This window comes from Rhinolophus ferrumequinum, chromosome 9 (genome assembly GCF_004115265.2).
Source record: "Rhinolophus ferrumequinum isolate MPI-CBG mRhiFer1 chromosome 9, mRhiFer1_v1.p, whole genome shotgun sequence".
NCBI classification, from domain to species: domain Eukaryota; kingdom Metazoa; phylum Chordata; class Mammalia; order Chiroptera; family Rhinolophidae; genus Rhinolophus; species Rhinolophus ferrumequinum.
Genome location: NC_046292.1, coordinates 32,856,786 through 32,879,055, shown reverse-complemented (window position 1 = coordinate 32,879,055; position 22,270 = coordinate 32,856,786). Strand labels below are relative to the sequence as shown.

The 22,270-nt window shown below is 45.3% G+C and overlaps 1 protein-coding gene across 3 annotated transcripts in view; it reads right to left on the bottom strand.

Annotated features, from left to right (window-relative positions):
• RAD54L (RAD54 like) overlaps positions 1 to 22,270 on the bottom strand; it is a 47,788-nt gene that overhangs the window by 715 nt on the left and 24,803 nt on the right. For all 3 annotated transcript variants that reach the window (XM_033113906.1, XM_033113908.1, XM_033113907.1), the window contains 14 exons: positions 21,641 to 21,760; positions 15,092 to 15,152; positions 14,225 to 14,360; positions 13,700 to 13,769; positions 13,297 to 13,585; positions 12,948 to 13,072; positions 8,111 to 8,261; positions 5,881 to 6,007; positions 4,752 to 4,826; positions 4,508 to 4,638; positions 3,879 to 3,989; positions 3,595 to 3,718; positions 3,147 to 3,225; positions 2,653 to 2,832 (listed from right to left, as the gene is read on the bottom strand). In XM_033113906.1, coding sequence (XP_032969797.1) covers positions 2,653 to 2,832; positions 3,147 to 3,225; positions 3,595 to 3,718; positions 3,879 to 3,989; positions 4,508 to 4,638; positions 4,752 to 4,826; positions 5,881 to 6,007; positions 8,111 to 8,261; positions 12,948 to 13,072; positions 13,297 to 13,585; positions 13,700 to 13,769; positions 14,225 to 14,360; positions 15,092 to 15,152; positions 21,641 to 21,760 — 1,779 coding nt within the window. The remainder of the gene's footprint in view (positions 1 to 2,652; positions 2,833 to 3,146; positions 3,226 to 3,594; positions 3,719 to 3,878; positions 3,990 to 4,507; positions 4,639 to 4,751; positions 4,827 to 5,880; positions 6,008 to 8,110; positions 8,262 to 12,947; positions 13,073 to 13,296; positions 13,586 to 13,699; positions 13,770 to 14,224; positions 14,361 to 15,091; positions 15,153 to 21,640; positions 21,761 to 22,270) is intronic.

Below are 22,270 nucleotides of genomic sequence, written 5' to 3'. Positions count from 1 at the left end.
GGAAAACCCGGGGACTGAAACTATAGCCACCACCCAGGAGAAAGGGATACAAATGAAAAAAGTCCTGCAGCAATCCCTCTGCTCAGCTGAGTCCATTTCCTAGTCTGTCTCTTGGGAACATGACTTCTACATGTCTGCCCACCCAGGATATTTTCGGTACCAAGGATTTTCAGAGCCTGGCTAAATTCCTTCAGGGTAAGCTGAGGTTTGTCTGCAGCAGCTTCACTATGCTTCCACACCAAAGCTGAGTCTCACTCACTCAATAACTATCATTTATTTGGGTATCTTAGGCAGGTCTTGTGCTAACACTAGGATACAAAGAAGAATCAAATATGATCCCTATTCTTGAACTCATAGACTAGTAGGAGAGGCAGACATATAAACAAATTGGTACAATACCAGAAATCTGTATAGAACACCCAGGAGCCCACAAGAGGGATGGTTGAATGAAATAATGTTGAAAAGCTTAAAGAGGATCCTTGAGCTGTCTTAAAAAAATGAAGATGGTTTACAAGGAAAGAGCGAAGGGAAGACATTCCCAGCACAGGAACAAAGGAATAAGCCTGGCCTGCCAGAGGACTGGGAGGAGTTCAGCCTGTCTAGAGAATGGCAGAAGTGGGAGAAGAGCTGAGACTGAAAAGACAGCAAAGGCCATATTGGAGAAAGTTGGATGCCAGGCTGAAGAGCTTGACCTTGTCCTGGAAGTGATGAAAAGCAAAATCAGAATTTTTGGAAAGCTCATTCTGGAAGCAATATGTGAAGAATGGGTTAGGATAAGACTAATGGGAAAGAATGAGGAAGCTGCTGTAATGTCCAAGTGAGCGATTACTGTGACTTCAGCATGGCATGGAGAGGAAGGTTAGGTTAAGGAAATTTCAAGAAGGTAATATCGATGGTTGTTAGGAGACAGAATGGTCAAGTCGGATGACGCCCCAGATTTGGGTTGGGTGGATAGTAGAGCCATTAAATGATAAAATTCAGAAGGGGAACAAGTTTAGTCATGATGCATCTAAAGTGTTCATAAGATATTTAAGTAGAAATGTACAGCAGGTGATGGATATAGAGGTCTAGAACTCAAGTAAGAGATCAGGGCTAAAAATTTTTAGAAACTTTTCAATGAGCACATATAATCACAGAGATAGGAAAACCAGAGTGGCGTTTCCAAAGAGATTAGTAGTCAATAGTGTAAGACACAAAGAGGAGAAAATCAAAAGTTCCTTGTTTTGGCAATTAGGAAGCCAATAATAGTACATTCAAAAGCAGGTTCAGTAGCATAAGTAGTCTGATGAGTGAGTAGAAGATGAGATGAAGTTAATCTGTAGGCTTTGGAAAAATTTGACAGTGAATGAATGGGAAGTAACCCAAGGTCATGGCTACAATTAAGACAGAGCTGAGAAATTGTTTTCAAGATGAGAGCTACCCGAGGATGTTCACAGACTTCAGGGAATAAAGGAGACATTAATCAACTTGGGAAGAGGTCCAGAGCAGAGCTGGACCCCTTCCTCAAGCAGAGAGGAAGGGAATGATCTTCCTCTGAGATGGGAAGGGAAGAGCACGTGTAGAGATTTACAGAAGGGCGGGAGGGAAGAGAATTGAAGCCTGGTAGCTTACATTTTTTTCTGAAGAGTGGAAGGACAAGGTCTCTAAAGAGACAAGGTTAGGAAGGAAACTTGAGGAAACTGGTGAAGGCTTGAAGTAGCTGTTGAAGAAAATGAGATACAGCCCAGCCCAAAATGGTGAACATGAATTTGTGGTCGTGCCAGTCCATAAATGCCAATTTTACCTAGTGTAGAAGCTGAGAACAGCTGTAATGATCCAAGTGGAGTAGGTATTAGGGAAGGAGTGGCTGAAAGAATGCACAGTGAGGATCAGGCTGACTAGAAAAGGAAGTCAAGCCCGATTTGGGGTTGGGGGTACTAGGAACGTTAGGTTGAAGCTGATGGAGGAGGTATGAGAAAGGATAGCGACAGCTATTACTAATGACAGCTATTGAAGTTTTGGGTACTGTTCAAGTTCCACAGTGTAGCCTTTGCAAGTAATTACAAAAGGGGAGTTAAAATAGGGGGAGGTCATTAGGAGGTGAAGGAAACATGAAAATCAGAGTGCTGGGTAACTGCATGGCCCTTGAAGTCCACAGGATGATAGCTGGATTTGGGGAAGAAATGAAGACTGAGCTGGTGTCCAACATCATCAATGAATTAGGAGAAGCGCAGGAGGTAGATGACTAACAAGAAAAAGAGGGTATCAAGTCAGACAACATGAGCTTCAAAAGAGGAACTACAGGCTGCATGCTCTGTGATCACAGAGAACCCGGAGGATGCCAATACCACTTCTTAGCACCATGGGACATGGACTATGCGAAGACTACAAGGCAAGTAGCACAGTAAAAATCAGGTATAAAGGAAAGCAGAAAAGGATGAGGCCACAGGGAAGTTTGTTAACTATTGAACAGACATCCAGAAGGCATTGTAAGAAGGGTTTGAAGGAATGGGGTGGAGAGAACAGAAGCATAAAAGGCTCCAGGGTAAGCCCATACCCTGGCCACTGCTAGAGGCAGAGGGGCCAAAGAGAGACACGGGAGACAACCCAAGATGGTCCTGAAGATCTTGTTCCATGACCCACCCCTACTCTGACCACTACGACCATGCTTACAGACAGCAGGCGGTAGATATAGCAGGTCTTCTTTTGACCATCACGCCAGACCCGGGCCATGGCTTGTTCATCATTAGCCGGATTCCAGTCAGGGTCAAACATGACCAGTCGGTTAGCCCCAATGAGATTGAGGCCACAGCCCCCAGCTTTGCTGCTCAGCATAAAGACAAACTCAGGGCTCTGGAAAGAGGAAACAGGAGAAAAATAAGCTCTTGCAGGCTGAACGTGAATCCTACTCAGTCCTCCCAGCTGTTCTCTCTCACACATCAGTATATTCTTACACTCAGACCAATTGTGAGGACCACCAACTTGTTGCATTACCAGCCAACTTCCCAGCCCACAGTCAGTTCCCAGCCCAGCCATTAACAACCAGCCTAACCCTATCACAGCCACCGAAAAAAATACTCCAGGGAGAGCCCCCTTATAGCTTTTCGGTCAACCCTTAATTCTGATGTTATTACACTGGTGGGGTGGGAACAGGGCTGCGCATTTACCAATGGATTATTGAAGCGCTCCACAACCTTGGCTCGCTTCTTAATGGACATTGTACCATCCAAGCGGACATACAAGTACCTGGAGAGGAACCCAAAGATTAAAACCCAAGAAGGAAGCAGAGCCCTTGGAGGCAGAGCTACTGCAGGGACTGAACTAGAATACATGCTTGCGGCTGTTCATGCACAGCCTGACGCCACACATACCCACAGGGATGGACAGGGAGCGAGGGGCCAGGACTGTCCTATGGCAGCACCTGAAGGATATGGGGCTATTCCACTTGGAGATGAAACTAGGACCATCACAACAATAAGGAAACAGATAAACATCTTTTAGGAAGTGCCTCTTGCACCTACATTTTGGCCCATATCCACAATCAGAACACCTACTCTTCCTAGGGGGACAAGCGGGGAGGCACCCTTTCGGCAGCCGAGTTACGTTCTTCCCTACCTTCGGGCTCGGCAGAGCTTTTCAAAAAGGTCCAATGTCTGGGTGTAATTGGACACCAGCACTACTTTGTCACTGTTGCGGCTTCGGGTCACTGCCAGAAGGTAATCAAGGACCAGCATCTTACCTGGGGAGATCAGCAACCATTAGCCCCCAATGGGCATTCTCAATGGCCTGGGATTCTTATTCTTGATCTCCTGCCTTGAGACAGGGTAGGTCTAGGACAAAGAGACAATTTCCCATCCTTCCTCCCAGAGAAACCCAAAGACTGGTAGGAAAGGGCTCACCTGACAACTGAGGCTCTAGAGCCTTGGAGCTATAACCAGGGGGGAAAAGGTCCAAGGCACCTTCAAAGCCATCCTCCTCTTCCACACATTTGTCATAGATTAGAGCTGGATCTGGGGGGAAAAAAGGCAGCTACATTGCTTTTGGAAGTTTCTACTTCAGTGCTCATTAGAACCCCCTTCTAGAAGCCTACACAAAAGACCTTCCTCAGCACCAGGTTTGCTTGGTCCCAAATAGTGTGCAGTCAGTGCCATCTGGGACCATGAATGGACAATCTTGTTCACTAGCATGTTCTCCCAACAAGAAGGGAGCTATACCAGAAAGGGTGTGGTTTGTTATTTTTCCTCCTGTCCAACATTTTATATGCACATGTGTGCATGAACACACTCACACACACAATCCTATATACCCCAACCATCAAGAATGGGCTGGGCAGAGGAAAGTTAAAATCTTCAAAGCAAAGGATCTGGTTTAGAGTACACAATGCAGGGCTCGTGCCTCGGAGAGAGCTGCAATCACGTGGCTTCTGAGGACTCTGGACGAGTTTTAGTGAAGGTGGTTGGATCACCTGCAGGAGGCTACCCTTCCTTGCTCATCTCACAGAGGATCTCAGGGCACAGACCCAACTCACGATTACACAGCTTCTTCAGTGAGGTGATGGAAGAAAGGGAAGACACAGTCATCTTGCCCTCACGCAACTCTTCTGCTGGCTTGGCCTGTCTCAGAAACCTCTGGTATAATTCCGTCTGCAGGGGTGTCAGCCTGAAAAAAGGCACCTGAGTCAGGAAGAAAGGCTGGACCACACTTCGGCCCTCTGAAGACACCTTGAGGGCTGAACTTTTACTCACTCCACACCCCTCAGTTGAGTTCAGTACCTACAACAAACCACCTGCTCAATCTTCACAGGCAGATATTTAGAAAGGATATCTGATGTCCTCCGTATCATGCACCTGGAGAGAACAGGATAAAAAGCAGGGCTAGTAAGACAGCCATGCAAACTACTAGAATAAAAGGTACCACCCAAAGGACCAAGACTGACTCTTCTTTAGTATCAAATGTCAGAGGCCCATCAGCCCTATGGCAAAGATATCTATATTGTGGTCTCAGTCATGGAAAGAGAGACCCTTTCAAACAGTCTTGCTTTGACTAACAACTCTGTCTCTTTCCCTTCGAAAGTTTAGCTGGTCTTCAAGAAGAGACCCGAGTCTCCCAATTGAGCCTGTTGCTCTAACAAGGAAAGCAAGCTGCAAACCACTAAGTCCTTAGGGAACTTTCTGCTTGCATTTGCCCAAATACCTATTATCAGATGGTGCAAGGCTCAATGAAATTAAGCTCATACCTCCTGGCAGACCAGTAAGGACATGGCTCAGGCACCTAAGCAGCAGCTCCTAACACACTGATTCTCTGTCCTGCCATCTAAAATTGGGAGGGAAAAGTAGCAACTGGGAAGGGCAGGACACTCAGGATATAAATCATCAAGTGTATAGACTATAACAGAAACGTCCAGAATGTACCCACCCCCTGGGCTATGTGGCTCCCATGGAAAAAGTCCTCTCAGCCTGGGAACCATGCCCATCCATCAGATCTATTCCTACCTATAAAAGGCTGTGAGGCCTGGGAAGAAAAGCCTGATGCTTTAGATCTGAGACCGATCCGATCGACAGCAAGCTTCTGAAGTACTAACATTGCTCCAAGGGAGATTTTGCTCAGGAAGATCAACAATGTCAGAAAAGAGCTTCCTCAGTATATTGCTAAGTAAAACCCAAAACAGGACCTCAGGGCCCAGGCCAGGAAGAAAGTAGGACTTGGCCTGCAAGACCCCTTCATTTATTCACTGGCTATAGTAAGGGTACAGATTTCACTCCCTTCTTAGAATTCCAGCCTTCATAGGCCAAGTCCCCAAAGGACTGACTTTGGATGGTTTAGGAGGCGATTCTGATGAACTAACATAGGGGGACTCAAAGAAAGGTGCTGTTTCTAGCCCAGCCCCCAACGCGCCATTACCTATTCACAATGCTGGTGAGCTCCCTCAGTCGCTCTTCACCTAGCTGCCGGTCTGCCTCACTGGCAGCTGCGTCTCTACCCTTCAAAATGGGCAACTCAAAATGCTTCTTGAACTCATGGGCAGTTCCTAAACACAGGAAGAAAAGGGAAAATTAAAGAATGTAGAAAAGGAATGATTTTCTCACTGCCAGTAAGGGCAGACTACTTTGTTACAGACCAACCTTCCCGCCAAGAACAAAGCTGAACAAATTATAAGCAATTTGTTTGAGTGAATCAGAGAACTACCAAAGCAGTGAAGACTTGAAAGACCAAACAGTAAGACAGTAGATTAAAACCCAAATATGCAACTAATCACATTAAATATAAATGAACCAAATAATCTAATAAAAGATAATCCAATCATCAGACTGGATTTTTTTTAAAAAGCCCACCTACATGCAGCTTGTAAGTACTTCCTTGTACTGATACATGCTACAATATGGATAAACCTTGAAAACATTATGCTAAAGAAGCCAAAGACAAAAGGTCACATATTATATGATTCCATTGATATGAAATATCCAGAATAAGCAAATCCACAGCCAGAAAGCAGACTGGTGGTTGTCAGGAGTTGGGGGTAAAGGAGGAATAGGAAGTGACTGCTTAAAGGGTATAGGGGTTTTTTTTTGGCCACGAATAAAAAAGGTCAGGTACCTCACAAAAGAGAATTTTCAAATGGCTAATGATCATATTAAAAGGAGTTCAACTTTATTCAACATGAGACAAGTGCAATGAGATATCACTAAACACCAACAGGACGATTAAATTTTTAAAAAATTAAGATAACTATTGCTGATGACACAGAGCAGAGGTCAACAAACTACAGCCATGGGACAACAACCTGTTTCTGTAAATAAAATTTTATTAGAACACTGCCATGCCCATTTACATTTTATGGCTGCTTTCATGCTACAAGAGCAGAGCTGAGTAGCTGTGAGACAGTTTGGCCTGAGAGCCTAAAATATTACCATCTAGGCCTTTAAGAAAAAATTTGCTGACACCTGATGCAGAGACACTGAAATTCTCACACACTGCTGGTACAATCACTTTGGAAAACTGGAGTTATCTACTAGAGATGAACACGTGCATATGTCCCAGCAATTCCACTCTTAGGACAGAGAAATGCATACTATGCTCAGGTAAAGACATGTGCAAGAATGTTCACAGCATCATTATTCAAAAGCATAAAGAACTGGAAACAACTCATTTGTCTATCAGTAGAACAGATAAAGAAATTCTGGTATATAATTAAAATGGAATAGTATACAAAAATGGAAATGAACAAACTACAGCTACAGGCAACAACATGGATGAATCTCATAAACATAACGTTGAACAAAAGAAACGAGAATCAAAGGGATATATACTGTATGATTCCATTTACATAAAGTTCAGATTCCATTTACATAAAGTTCAAAAACAGGCAACAACCAATCTTGAATGTCAGGAGAGTGTTTATTTCTGGGGGGATAAAGGAGAAAATAGTGACGGGGCAGGGGAGGCTGCTGAGACCGCAGTAGTAACTGACCTGGTGGTTGTTACTCATATGTGTTCACTTTGTGAAAATCTTGCTGCTCATCAGCTGGTTCTCTGCCTAAAGTGATTATCCTGAGTGCTGGCAAGTCGGGGTGGCACTAATAAAACCTCCCAGATATCTATGTGCAAGAACTGCACAAACTGTGGTTGCCAGGGACTGAAGGGAATGGAAAACAGGCAGTTATTGTTTAATGGATAGAGTTTCAGTTTTGTAAGATGAAAAAGTTCTGGAGATGGATGGTGGTGATGGTTGCACAAAATTGTGAACGTACTTAATGACACTTAATTGTACACTAAAAAATGGTTAAAAAAAGAAATTGCCCAAGACAGTGTGCTGAGGCCAAAGCTCTTGTAAGGCAGCTAGGATGCGATGAGCAAAAATGCTTGGGGGTAGTATTTCCATTCACAGCTCATAGTCTCATAGTGACCCCAAACCCTGTATGGACCCTGCCACCTCTGCAGTGGAAAATGGCCAGAGTGGGCCTTGCTAAGTTGCTCGGCAGAGCCAAGGTATCCCAATGGCTCTCCCTGACAGGAGAAGTCTTCCTGCAAGATTGCCAAGTGAGCCACACATAATTAGCATTTTCTCTTTTCTCTCAGCGAGAGTTACAGGTAAGGCTCCTCTCCAATGTAGTAGACAAAGCTGTATTCTTACCCAGAATGCCCGAATTCACAAAATGTACCAAGCTGAAATACTCAAGGAGATCATTCTGGATGGGAGTCCCAGAGATAAGCACCCGCCGGCTGGTTTTCAAGCTGTCCAGAGCCTGGTAAGTCTGATTATCAGAGTTCTTCAGCCTGTGTCCCTGAAAGGAAATTCTCACTTAGGCCTGGGTACGACGTGGCATCCCTAATGGCGGCAAAATCTTATGTAGATAGGAAAAGCAGAATCATGAACATTACACAGGGCCTTGGGAACTGGGCAGGGGGCAGCAAGGGTGAGAGTTTACCCACTTGCTTGGGGAGAAATGTCAGGCTCAAGAGACAGACCTTCCATTTCCAAACCAGTGCTACATCCAAAAAGCAAGGATTCCCTTTTCCCTCCCCTCCTCTTCCCTGCCCCAACTTCCAGAGCCTCAGCAGCCTGCCTATCCTCTTCAGAGATCATTCAGCCATGTTAGAGACCCGTGCTTTCAGGGAATCCTCCCTCTACCAGCTCAGCCAAACCCGAACCTCCTGAGCCAAAACGCCTCCCACATGCATCTCCAGGCAGTGTCTGGGCTGTCAGTGCTAAAGGGACTTAACGGAATCTCCTCCTCCCCTCTTCCCACAGAATCCACATAGTTCATATATTTAACGAAAGAGCCCCTCTCTGCCTCCCTTTGCATCTCTTCCCCAACCTCTATTCTCCCTGTCACACCCCCCCCCCATTACATACCTGTTACTTCACTCTCGTAAGCTTTTTTCAAGAAAATGGTAAAGGACCCTATCGTCTCCCCTCTTTCCCAAGAACCACATGGGCAAGATCAGGCCTGTGCCTTTTCTACCCTCGGCCCCCATTCAGCCCCACACTGGGCAAGGCACAGAAAACAAAACCACCAGTGAAAGAATGAACCAACAAGTCAGACTTGCTTCCTCTGGTCAGCCTTTCACAATGTCATTAAACATAGACCCTCCACTAACTCTCCCATCTATAGGAGCAATTCCAAGTTCGTTAGCTTAGTACTTCTCAGTAAGGCTGCAGCTAACTTCTCGGACACTGTCCATAGTCCAGGAAGTCATAACTCCTCCCCATTCCTAACACTGGACCTCCTTAGGTCTCTTTGTTTATGCCACTCTTCTGCCCCGAATTCTCTTCCATAGGCAAATTCCTCACGTTACCTCCTATACAAAGCCTTCCTCAATGACCCAAGGCTGTTGGTCTCTCACTGCTATGCTTCTATGGCACTCTGTACATAACAGCTGTTTACTGAATCATTTTAATGTGCCAGGTACTATACTAAACACTTTACCTGTATTCTCTTCTATATTCCAGAAAACAATCCGATGAGTGGAAATTATAATACCCATTTTAGAAAAAATGAGGTTCAGAGAGGTGAACAGTTATCCAAAATCATGCTGGTAAAAAGTAGAACTGGGATTTGAACTCAGGTCTGTGTGACTCTGAAGTGTGGGCACTGTACCTCTCATTCGCTGCTATTAGTACAGTAGAGTACTAATGACTCTACTGTACTTTATCTCCTCACCTAGGCAGGAACTTCTTAAGGCAGAGACCAAGTCTTCATAACTTACTACATAGCACAGACACCCACACAGAGTTTTGCTCAGTGAATGTTAGCTGAAAAGAATGAATGACCACATTACAATTAAAGAATTAGACACATAATTTTAATTTTTTAAAAATGACTTGATATTGTACATCTAAAACTAATATAATGTTATGTCAATTATACCTCAATTAAAAAAATTTTAAAGACATCCAAAACAAACAAAATAAATAAAATATGACTGGAGGCTCCAAGCACTAGCCCTGAGACAGAGGCTAAAACTTTTGAGCCGAAGAGAGAAATAAAACTTGCAACTTGTGAGGAAATTTCTCAAAAAGGCCCTAGGGAAATGGGCACTGACAACTGGGTCCCTCTAAACTGAAGTTCCCCAAGGGCAGGCATCACGGGATCCCCAGGACCCAATACATTATAGGCACTTAATAAATAACCCCATGAAGGAACGAGGCTGAAACACTATCCCTAAAGGTCTCTGTGGAAGGGAAAGCAAAGCTCAGCTCCCCACGGCGCCTCCTTGGCTCCAGACCCAGCTCCTGCCACCATCGCACATGGATTTAAACCCAAATTCTGGCATCTCAGCAAATCAAATGTTTGGCCAGACGCAAAGTTGTCAAAGCTCTTATTTATGAATTTCTGTTCTGGCAGAGTGTTTGAAAAACAAACAAACAATACAAGATTAAATACCACCACTTCTCTGTCTGAAACATGAGCCCAACGAGTAGCATTCTTTTTCTGCATTTCCCCAGCACTTTTCATCTGAGTTGCTTTGCGTTCTAACACTTGTAAAGGAACCTACATGGATGAGGCACACAGGGATAGTCCTTCCATACCTAAGTCAGGCTTCTTCCTACACCAAGTCTGGGTTCTATCCAAGACAGTAAGAGACAAGGAAGAGCCAAGACTTAAAATCCCAGACCTGGATTCAAGCCCCAGTTCATCATACGCTCACTGGGTGAGCCTGGGCAAGTCATTGCACTTCAGTCTCCTCGTCTGCCAAACTGAGATGATGGTGATGTCAATACCTGCCCTATTCATACAATTTACAAAACGCTTCTACAGAGCCTCTCTCTTGATCCGGATCATGTCCCTTTCAGGTAGACCCTGTGCCATCGACTCTACAAAGCAACCGAGTCTCAGAGCAGTCTCATCTGCACAGTCATGCTTACACGTGGCAAAGCCACGGCTGATCCCAAGTCTTCTGACTTGCCCTGCCTACAGTGGTCTACTGTGAGGAGCAAGGATTTTATACATGGTGTTATTATGCAGAACTTTGTGTTCCAGAGAAAAGTCTTAACTAGGAGGAAGCAGCAACGTGAAAAACTGGGGTGGCACCTTCCCCTTCCGGGGACTGAACAGGACAAACTCTCTCCTCCTAGAGTAGGCTGGTGATCTTTCAAGACTTTGGCTTCCTTAGGTCTCTGACAATTGACAAATTGCTGACAAATAAAAGGCAGATGGGAAGGGAGGGCCAGGATATTTCAGTGTGGCAAGAGGCAGCCTGGTCCCTTGTGCCAGGAGAGTTAGGTCAGAAAACTGGCGATTGAGAAAGAAAAGAAACACTACAGAGCATAAGAAAATCTAGATGCCCCACCCCCGGCCCCCAAGGAATCAACAGCTACAGCCTGTCTTCTTCTCCCCCAAAGCTCTGGACTTGGGAGCAGGCTCCTGGCACAGTCCACCCATCTATGGGGATAAAGCATATGCCAGGACCCTGAGCTACGCAGGGTGGTCACACACATACTCCACCTCAACGTTCTAAATCCCTTACTTCCACCAGAAGAAATGGCCTATCAGGGCCATAAATGTGCAGATATGCCGGACAATGACTGAATCTTCAATTAAGGACAAAAGCCCAACTGGGAAGTAGCTCACAGGCACCCCAAAGTATGCTTTTCTTCTCTGTCCCCTCCCAAAAGATCCTGTTATTGGGGTAATCTATAGTCTCCAGAGCACAGTCAAGCTTGCCAATCAGTTGACAGATGGGCCAAGTCTTTCAACCACCTTTCCATTAAAGCCCCAGGGGTATGTAAAGTAACCATAACTCTCCAAGAAGTCCAAACAATTGCAGCTGCCTCAGCATAGCCAAGCTCCATGAAGACTTGGACCATTTTTTAGACTTGGAAGCTGTCAGCCACCCTCTCCGCTAAGTAGTAGCATGTCTACCACCATTCATGCACAGTGCAGGCAAAGGCCAGGAAGTAACTACTGCCACATTTCCCTTAGTCCCAGAGAGTCAGCACAGACTACTACAAGGTGTATGGATTGTCCACACTTGGCTTTCCTTGTTAAGCCATATTTAGGCCAGGAGCAGAAACCTTATCTTAAAAGCCATCTTGTCTTGATCCTGTCTAGCTTAATCTTCTAGGGGCCTGGGCGGACAGTCTGAATGCGACCTGGAGGCCAGGGTATGGAGCTGGAGGGCTTTGTCATGCCCTGAAATCCTTTGTCAACGCAAACCCCCTGAAGCATTGAAGGGGGAACAGTTTCGTTTGCCCCCTCCTATAAAACTCCACACCCCTCTTTGCTCGGGGAGGTTATGATCTTTCCCCTCTGCTCTAGCCTGACCTCCCACAGCTCAAACATGCCAAATCAATTCTAATAGACCAATCTTGGTCTCCCGTGACTCATTCCTCCAACCGTACCTAACTTTCCTATCTCTGTCCTTCTGTTCAGGAGTCCCCCCACCCCCAGGCTTAAAATAAAAACCAGAGCTGGTCTTTAGCAAGGTCTTAAGACATATCAGGCACTGTGATAAGAGCTTTCTCTCAATTACCTCATTTAATCCTTACAATAATCCCATGATGCAGATATTATCACCCCATTTTACTGACAGAAACAGAGGCTTAGCTGGTTAGATAACCTGTTCAAGGTCAAAGGACTGGGAAGTAGCTGAACTAGGATTTGAATAAAGGTCTCTCTGACTCTAGAATCTGTTCCCCTGGACATTGCAGCCATGTCTCTCCAACCATCCAAATCCCTCCCATCCTTCAAAGTCCATTGGTCTAGGAATACTCTCTGCAGGCAACAAAACCAATCAGCCCACAACAAAAGCCCACAGCACTTTGCCCTTCGGGAGTTCTGAACACTGCTTAATGCTTCTTTTGGCAGACTGGTATCCTGGGCTCTCTCTCTCTCACTTGCCTCCTCCAAGGTAGCATGCTATTGTCAGCATTCTCCAGTGACTGGCACAGCCCTTGAATGGCAGTTCTCAGTGAGGAGACTTTGACAGACTTTCTCCAACCACCCAGCCTGCTGAGAGGCAAGTACCTCGTCACATATGATCAGTCCAACACTCCCTTTCTGCAGGACTCCAACATGAAGGCGGAATGTCTCATAGGAAATGATGAGGATGGGGGAAAGCACTCTGGCTCCACGCTGGTTCATGAATCCTTCTACAACAGAAAAGGTGTGAACGGAACAAATCTTAGAAAATCTTAAAGAAAAAACCAGTTTCACAGTGCTTTAATTTAGCCTGGAAGTAGCAACTATTTTAACTATTTTCCATGGGAATTCTCTTCTCTTCCACCTCTCATTGCCCTCAACCGTGGCTATCAGAGGGCCTACAAAGGAGCAAATTGTGCAGAAGAGTGCAGCCATCTTGGTTAGGGCTCCATACCCAGCTTCCGATCTATCTCGTCCTTAGAGCCTCCATCGATGGCCAGAGGTTGGATCCTCCCTCCAAGCCATTTCCCAACTTCATTGTACCAGTTCTTCACCAGGCTGGAGGGCGACACCACCACAGCCTTGTCAATTTCTGGCTTGCACTCTGGACTCTGGTGCAAAAGTGTCCACATCAATGTGATGCACTGCAGCGTCTTGCCCAGGCCCATCTCATCAGCCATGATGCAGCCGTGGCTGCCAGGGATGCGTCGACTGGTGACACACTCCCACAGGAACTTCACTCCCTGGGGAAGAACAGCACTCAGCCACTTTGGCATCCACACGGCTGCTGCCCCAGGGATGGCAGCCTCCCAGGCTCAGCCCCTAGACCGTACCTCATTCCCCCCACTCCTACTTACCTCTCTCTGATGAGGCCGCAAGACCTTACTGAGAATAGGATCAACGACCACATGGACAGGGAGTTTTTCCCTGAGAAAACACAGCAAAGAGAACATGGAGTTCAGACATGCGCAAGGGCACACCCTCAAGAAGTTGTGTCCTGCTAATCCAGAGGCCACAGAGGCAGCTACCGAAGAAAGGACCTTCTTGGCCTGGTAATCAAACAATAATAAATTCCTGCTCCAGGGAATTTTAGGAGAGGGGGATGGGTTTCCTATGTCATCATCTCAACCCCTTCTGCTCCTGAGTGATCTGAGAGGGAAGGGGTGAGGAACCCCCACCGACTAGACACCCCCACATGCTGTTCCCCAGGCACTCCTTTCCCACCTTACCCACTCTCTGGATGGTGCAGGAGTCATGACAGCGCTCTGAAAACATATGCCACCTCTCCTATGTCCTAAGGAGAAATGCCTTCTGCCCTCCCTGGTAACAACGTATGCTAGATGCAGAGGACAGAATTGCTCGAGAAATACCAATGCACATACTTGTCAAGCTTCAGCTGGTCATGGGCGCTCAGCAGGGGAGGCTCGTACAGAACCAAGGCACCTTCTTCCAGGGGGTCATGGAGGGCCCGGCGGACTCCGGCCCTTTTGAGTCCCAGTGCCCGAAAGCCCAGAGGACCTAGAAACCAACAGTCTGTTACCTGAGCCTCTATGTTGAGGAGCTCCAGCAGGCCCAGCTCAAATGCCTATCCTTCACGTAACCTTCCCAAGTCTCCATATGACCTCTCCCTCCCAGAACCTCTCCAAACCCAGTTTGGGCACCTCTTCCTGACCATTATCCCAGTTTGCCTCAGATCAATTTTTCCCATTTACCTCCCCATTTAATTACAAACTTCTGAAGGTCTGGATCTTTTTCATCTCAACTCAAGTCAATCCTGGACAGGTCTGAAACCCTAAAGGGGCCTTTCAAGACTGAGAGCTTTTGAGAGTTAAGATGAACTCTTCCCTCCCCAGCCCGTTTGCTAAATGCCATATCCTACAGAGGACAGGGGAGAACTTTGTAGAAACTAGGCCTCCGACAGAATCAACCTCATAAGGAGGTGCTACTGAACTCACTTGGACTAAATGAAAACTGGGCTCGTCAGCCACCCTGGCCCATCAGGAGCTTCCTGAGCACTGGTACCTCCCCACCAAGAAGAGGAGGGGCAGTTCGTCTTGGCAGCCCTTGCTGAAGCTATCAAACACAGTCTTCATGCCAGCATCAGGCGGGGGTCTCCCCACACACAGTCATCACTAGACTGGCATCTTCAATTCCAAGGCAAGCTTGTATTTACAAAAGCTGAGGTTGTAATCTATTCAGGCACATTCACACACGATTGATTCAAAAAATAGAAGAGTTTCCATTTTTACCTTGGTAATTTGGAATGGGGATTTTGAAAGGCTTTGACAAAATGCTTCGAATAAATGCTTCCTGAAGAGAAAGAAGAAAGAGGGATTCAGGACTGTTTGGAGATGTTTTGGGATAATATTTTTAGAAATGCAACCCAAAACGCCTATTTAAGTATTATAATACAGTGAGAGTATTGTACTGTGATTATATCTCATTCAGATGCATCTAGAACTAAAGAGATGTGCTTCATATTAGGTTCTGTACAACAGATTTCATCTTTGAGGCTTTAAGTAAAGTTCTACAAATATCCAGGGATAGCAGAGTGCCACTGGCAAGAGCCTAGCCTCAGTCAACCACAAGGATCAGACCCATTAGCTCATGAAAGACCATGCCAGTGTGGACATCTAGCTTTTCCCTAGGGAGCAGCACCTAAAGGAGAAAACACCACAAACTTACCCAACCCCAGTACTAACAAGGAACTCCAATGTCCGGATTCAACCACTGTCCTAAAGAGCTACACTTTCTATAGGGATACATCTTCCCAAACATACCTCACATTTCTTCTTTTAGCATATCAATTCTGCCTACTCCATTTAATTCCCACATCAGCCTCCTTGGGAACTAAACCGCCCTTCAACGAGTAGTGGTAGCAGGAGTAACAGAAGCAGTAGTATTAGTAAAGTAATACAAACAACAGCAAAAAGCACAACAATAATGACTAACAATGTATGCCAGATGCAGTGCTAAACCCCTTATATTCAGGTGACCATTTAATCTTCACAAATAGCCCTGTGAGGTCCTTAGGTTATTGGCATCCCCATTCTACAGATAAGCAAATTTAGGCCGAGTGGTTGTCCCTTTCCCAAGTCACACAGCCATGAGAGATGCAGGACTTTCCTGATTCCAGGGCCCTTACTTGTAACTAGTAAGTAATGTGGCCTCTTGACCCAACCTGTTTTGAGTATAGCCACGTGGATCAGCTCAGACAGCAACTTCCTGCCATGGGAAGGCACAAGAGAGGGAACATGAGAAAGGAGACATGAGAGGGAGGGCAAGCCAATCATCAAGAGAAAGCAAGTGGGAAAAGGGTGACAGGAAGCAGACATATATAGGTCCTAGAGAAAGGTGGCCTTGGTGCTTCCACCTCAGGGTCTGCAGGAAGACCCTGTACCATTGATACAGGAGAGTCCCCTCACAATAAAAACTTTAAGTCTCCTTTTCCCTAGTGTCTTAGCTTCCTAGGCCCTGGCTGTAATCATTTTTCAAATCAGTTTCTTAATCATAAGCAATAGATTGTTTTTAACCTGAATCACAGAAATCTCCTATCCCCCCGCCCCCTTTAGATAATTACCCTAAAGCTTGTGATTAATGTCTGTTGACTATGGTCATTGTAGCACAGCGTTCTCTCCAGGCCTAGCTTCCGGGTGAACAATGACTAAATGACCAGTTAAACCAGAAGAAAGACCACAGGTTCCATGAAGTTGAACAAATATTTCATCACACAGTCACCCTGCATCAATGGCTCTGAGTCCTGCTTCTTGGGCCAACACTTTTAACTCTATTAACTAAAATCTGTCTCTCCTCATCTAGGGGCCCCCAAGTGATACCCCAACAAGACTTCCAGTGCCTCCCCACCAAAGAGGTCAACATGGTCCTTCAGGCGGATCTCAAGACCCCTTCCCCTCATCTAAGATCAGATAGGGTGAGAGTCCCGTGAACCCCCAATAGGTAGGCACAACAGCCACATTCAGCAGGAAGCAGACATAGAAGAAATCTCCTGTCCCTCAACTTCCCATAGAGATTTATGGGGATCATGTCTCTCAAGGGGGACATAAAGGCAGGCAGTTTGAGACAGGAATTGGGTCTCTGAGATGCCTGGATACATCAGGTAACATTCCTGCACGTCCAACATAGTCTATGGCAAATGACCACCCAAAAGACTTCCCCTCTCTGCCCAAACTTGCCCTTGTTTACCATAACTATTAGCCATTGTCAATCACAAGTATCAATCAAACAGCCCCACAATTAGATAGGAGTAGCCCATTCTAGAAGAAAAGGAAATAAAAACTCCAAGTCCTTGCAAGTCAGTGCCTTTTGAGCCACTCTGCTGCTCTGGCCCATTCCCATGTCTTTGGAGTGTACTTTCCCCTCTAGTAAACTGCACTTTCACCACTCTATTTCTGTGTCACGTTCAATTCTTTGCTCGAGGCACCAAGAACCTGGACACTGCACCGAGAAGGGTCTGTTCTCTGGCAACACCATCACTTCGGCCTGGAATCAGCACAGGGGTATGGGACTAGGGTAGAAGAGAAGGCAGGAGAACCCACAGTACCAGTTCCTGAGCTAACTCTGACATATTCCATTGAAGTTCTGGGCTATACGCAGCTGAGCCCTCTGGGGAATTACAGTAGTCTGTGAATCTCAAAACAAGAGCTGGAACCCAAAAGAGCAATGAGAAAGCAAGAGCAGAAACCCTAAAGGCAGTTTTAATGGAAATACATTAGTAGAAAAATAATGAAAACTATTCCCTTCTGGTAAAAAGGCAGTTTTATAGGAATAAAAGCAAGCTTGCCTTGTCCTGAATTTTTTTCCCTTTTTATTCTGTCTCATTTCTACACAGAACATACATTTCAACAAACTCAGTGTACTTTAAACAGGAAAAATGTAATGAATATATTTGGCAATCTATTGAAAAATAGAAAAGGAATGTGGGCGAATCGAACTTCATTATCACACTGAATAATATGACATGGGCAGTGCTGGAGAAAAGCCCCTATTTTTTATTTGCGTGTTTCTTTGCAGCTGAATAAAATCTTTGATTTACTATTTTTAATTACCATGATTATTGTAATTATAAATTGCAATAATAATGAGAAACTCATAAATGAAAGATGCTAACTAAAAGTTACCCTTAGGTCAAAGGAGAGGAAAAGGAAGGAGATGGATTCTAATTTCCTTTCTAATTTGGCATCAATTCTGCCTTCAATTCTAAAACTGAAATATTATTTTCAAGATTATCAACATAGGAGGCTAGATTTGAGGCTCTGAGTAGCCAAGAGTTTATGCTCCAAATTTAAAAAGCAAGACAGTCAAAAATCTCAAGAGCCCTAGGTTCTGCAGGGAGAACTGCAGGCTTGTGCAACTACCGTGTTTCCCCGAAAATAAGACCTAGCCGGACAATCAGCTCTAATGCGTCTTTCGGAGCAAAAATTAATATAAGATCAAAAATTAATATAAGATCTGGATCTTATATTAATTTTTGCTCCGAAAGACGCATTAGAGCTGATTGTCCGGCTAGGTCTTATTTTCGGGGAAACAGGGCTATGTGAACCCCTCGCCAAACACATGTGAGGGTACAGTCTGCAAGACCAGACTTACAATGCGCAGCCTCTGGGAATCTGGTGTGGTAATACTCACTAGACTCAGCAGAGGCAGGGGAGAGAGCATGTTCTCACTTTGTTCATTTAGTTGCTGAAAATTCATAACATTCTTTCCTTCTGAGAAAGGAGGGAGAGCATCCCTCTTCCCCAAGGTCAAAGCTTTCCCCTTCCAGAGAGATTCCCTGTATCAATTCTGCCTAATCTCTCCTGTATCTCAACTTCTCCCTCTCTACTATCTCTTTCTCACCAGCATTTAAAACATGCTTAACTTTCCTATCTTAAAAAACAAAAATTCCTCTGACCTCTTATCTACTCCCCTTCAAACTCCTAGAAAGACTTGTCTGTCTCCCCTTCCCTATCTCCCATTCCTCCAATCTATCTTCTGACCCTCCCATTCCTCTGAAATGACTGGCCAAGATCGCTAATAGCCTACATGACCCTAATTCCAATGGGTGTGTTTCTATCCTCATCTTACTCGACAAAGCTGGCCACTCCTTCTCAAATGTTCTCTGCCTTTTACTGCCATGACACTACTCTCCCACTATTCCCCACTCTGGGACCTCATGTTCAGTCCCCTACTGGGCTTTCTTCTTCCTCTGCCTAACCCCCAAATGTCAGTGCTCCTCAGGGCTCGGCCCTCAGTTCTTCCAACTGTATACCCACCCTGCCACTCCAATACACTTTGGAGGTGCTAAATATCATCACTATCCTAATGACCCCAGCTCTATTTCCAGTCAGTACCTCCCTCCTAGGCTCTACACCCACATTTGCAACCACCTCCAAACTAGACATCCTACAGGACTTCAAACCTATCGCGTCTAGGGCTGCAGTCCTCATCTTCAGGGCCGCACTATGACTTTTGTGGGCCCGAAGCACTTTTGCCTTTAGGGAACCAGAGTTTTTGCCACCCCAAAATATGCCTTTCGGGATATTATTTTAAGCTGGCTATTTTTAAGAAACAGCACACGTGGGAGAAGCTCTGAAAACCAAGTAGAAGTTACCCTTTGTAAAAGGACATTTACTTTTGTAAGAGAAATCACCATTTGTAAGGGTGTTTCCCCCATTGAACCACGCCTGCCTCCACAATCAATGGAAAAGGAATGGATTTAAATCTGCAGACCCTTGTTTACTGTGCTTTTCCTGGGCACCTCCCTTAACTGACTCTCCACCCCCAACAACATTTTTTGTCTTTAGCTGAAGGTGGTATTAAGGTGATGGCTTCCGCCATTTTGGCGAGTTACTCAGTTGTCCTGGGTCTTTCCCATGTATACAGGAGGAATACATGTTATTAAACTCTAATTTATTTTTCTCCTGCTAATCTGTCTCACGACACTCCGATTATTAGTCCAGCCAGAGGAACCTAGAATAGAGAAAAATATTCCTCCCTGACAGGCCCCTTCCTCCATAGCTTTCACACAGACTGTTCCTTTTATCTAGAACATTTCCCACTCTCCTCACCTGGCTGACTCCTCATATCCTTCAGGACTCAACCTAATCAGCATGACCCTCAGATTCAGACCTTCACCAACCTCCAGACTGTTAGGCCCCCTATTGCGTACTCCCACCACCTGTACTTAAATAGTTACATAAGACAACTTGAATGAATCCCAAATGAAAACAGTCCCAGTGGACTACATACCACTTTTATAGCTCAATAATTAAACAATGTATTACTTAGTGAATTACATACAGATGGTAACACTATCACAAAAAGCAAGGGATGATGAACGTAATTCAAGTGAGTGCTTACCTCTGGGGATGGGAAGAGGGATTCTGACTTTGATGATGTTCTAGTCCTGGATGGTGGGTTCATAGGTTTATTTTGTGTTTTGTATCTTACATGTTATATATGTACTTTTGCATTGATGAAATATTATGTAAAAATGTTTTTAAATGTTTAATGAATGCATAAATAACTAAACTCCATTATATATTCCCATCAACAGATTTCCATTTTTCCTCCAAAATGTCCCCGGAAAGGAAAAACACACTCCTGTGTGTCTCCTCTACTCTCAGTACTCCACTACTTCCCTTCCGACACCAGCTGTGTGAGTTTTCCACACATCAAGCAATCCTTTGGCACCACTTGAATGTCCTACAATTTAACTCAATTCTGACATTATCCACACGGAGAAAGGGTCAGATCCTACAGGGCAGGGCTTCACATGACTGCCTCCCTCCCACCACTTCAGATGCCAATACCAAGTCCAGGTTGTCACCTGTGCCTCTGACTGATGGGCTGTAGAGGTTCCCACAACCCCCTCCTTGGGTTCGATTAATTTGCTAGGGCAGCTCACAGAACTCAGAAAAAGTTTACTTACTAGATTACCAGTTTATCGCAAAGGATATTAAAGGACATGAATGAACAGCCAGATGAGAAGATACACATAGCCCACTCTGGAAGGGTCCTGAGCACAGGAGCTTCTATACCTGTGGGGTTTGTTTGTAGGGCACCTCTTCCCAACACAAGAATGAGGTCCTGGTGAACAGGACCCAGAAGCTCTCCAAAACTGTCCTTTTGGGGTTTTTAATGGAGGTTTCATTACATAGACATGATGGATTTAGCACCACCAGCCCCAAGGTTAGGTGCTTTACAAAAGTCGTCTCATTAACATAAGCTCAGGTGTGGTTGAAAGAGGTTTGTTATAATTAACAAAAGATACTTTTATCACTCTAGTCACTTAAGAAATTCCAAGAGTTCAACATCACTGTCCCTGAGAAAACTTGATGGAAAAAGCTTTGGATGGAGCTAGGCAGATCTGACCACTCTGTAACTTTAGGCAAGTTAACCCTCTGAGACTCAGCTTCCTCATCTTAAAAAATGAGTTACATGAGATAATGCACAGAACCTGCCTGTTAATGATAACATTTGATTTTACTAGAGGAAACACATGAAAGCTGTAGGACCCTGATACTTCTTAAAGCCATATGCACAGAGACTGAGCTGGCATGCACATCCTGGTTCCAAAACCCTGCCATGACCTTCCCTCTCCTGTCCCTTCATGTCCTCAGGAATCTGAGCCACCTGGGATCTGGTGCCCAAGTAGCTATAAACAAAGAGGACTTCACATCAGCACACATCTCTAAGGAGAGAGGCCAGGCCTCTTCCAGGCCCAAAGCCCCCACCGAGGGGTGGGAGCCTCCCTAGGCGACACACACATCCATCAACAGGTTGCAGTTCTGACTTACATGTTGACTACTGTCCAGACAGGGTGGTCGATTCGTTAGCAGGGTCAAAGCTTTCCGAAAAGGAGACAGGGAACACTCCTGGCTCTGGATTTCACGGCTGGATTTCCATTTCTTAGGAGCCTACGAGACAGTATTGAGTAAGGTGAAGTCTGGAAGACCACAGAGTTCACCACAACGGCAACATTTAAAATGCTTACTAAGTGCCAGGTACTATGCTGAAAACTATTCACACATATTATCAGGTATCATCTCACAGTGATCCTATGCTACATGTCTATTATCCTTCTTTAACAGATGAGAAAACTAGAGCTTAATAAGGTAAAAGAACTTGCCTAATCTGAGATGGGGCATTAGAAGAGGTGAATAAAGTGGGCCTATGAAAGGCACGCCACAAGTAGCATGCTGCCCTCGCATCTTTACTCCAAAAGCCCCAAGGAATGATTGAGCAATTGTTTGCTTCCCTCCCTGAGTTTCCCAAAGGGGGGGGGGCGGGATAAGAGTACAGCTGCCCCCAACTCCTGGGCCAGCGAGGCCGCTTTCCAGTCAGTCCACACCATGGCAATGAGGACTCTAGCACCAAAAGCATTTTCAGGAGAACCAGCAGCAGACACCACCATTTATGACCCAGCT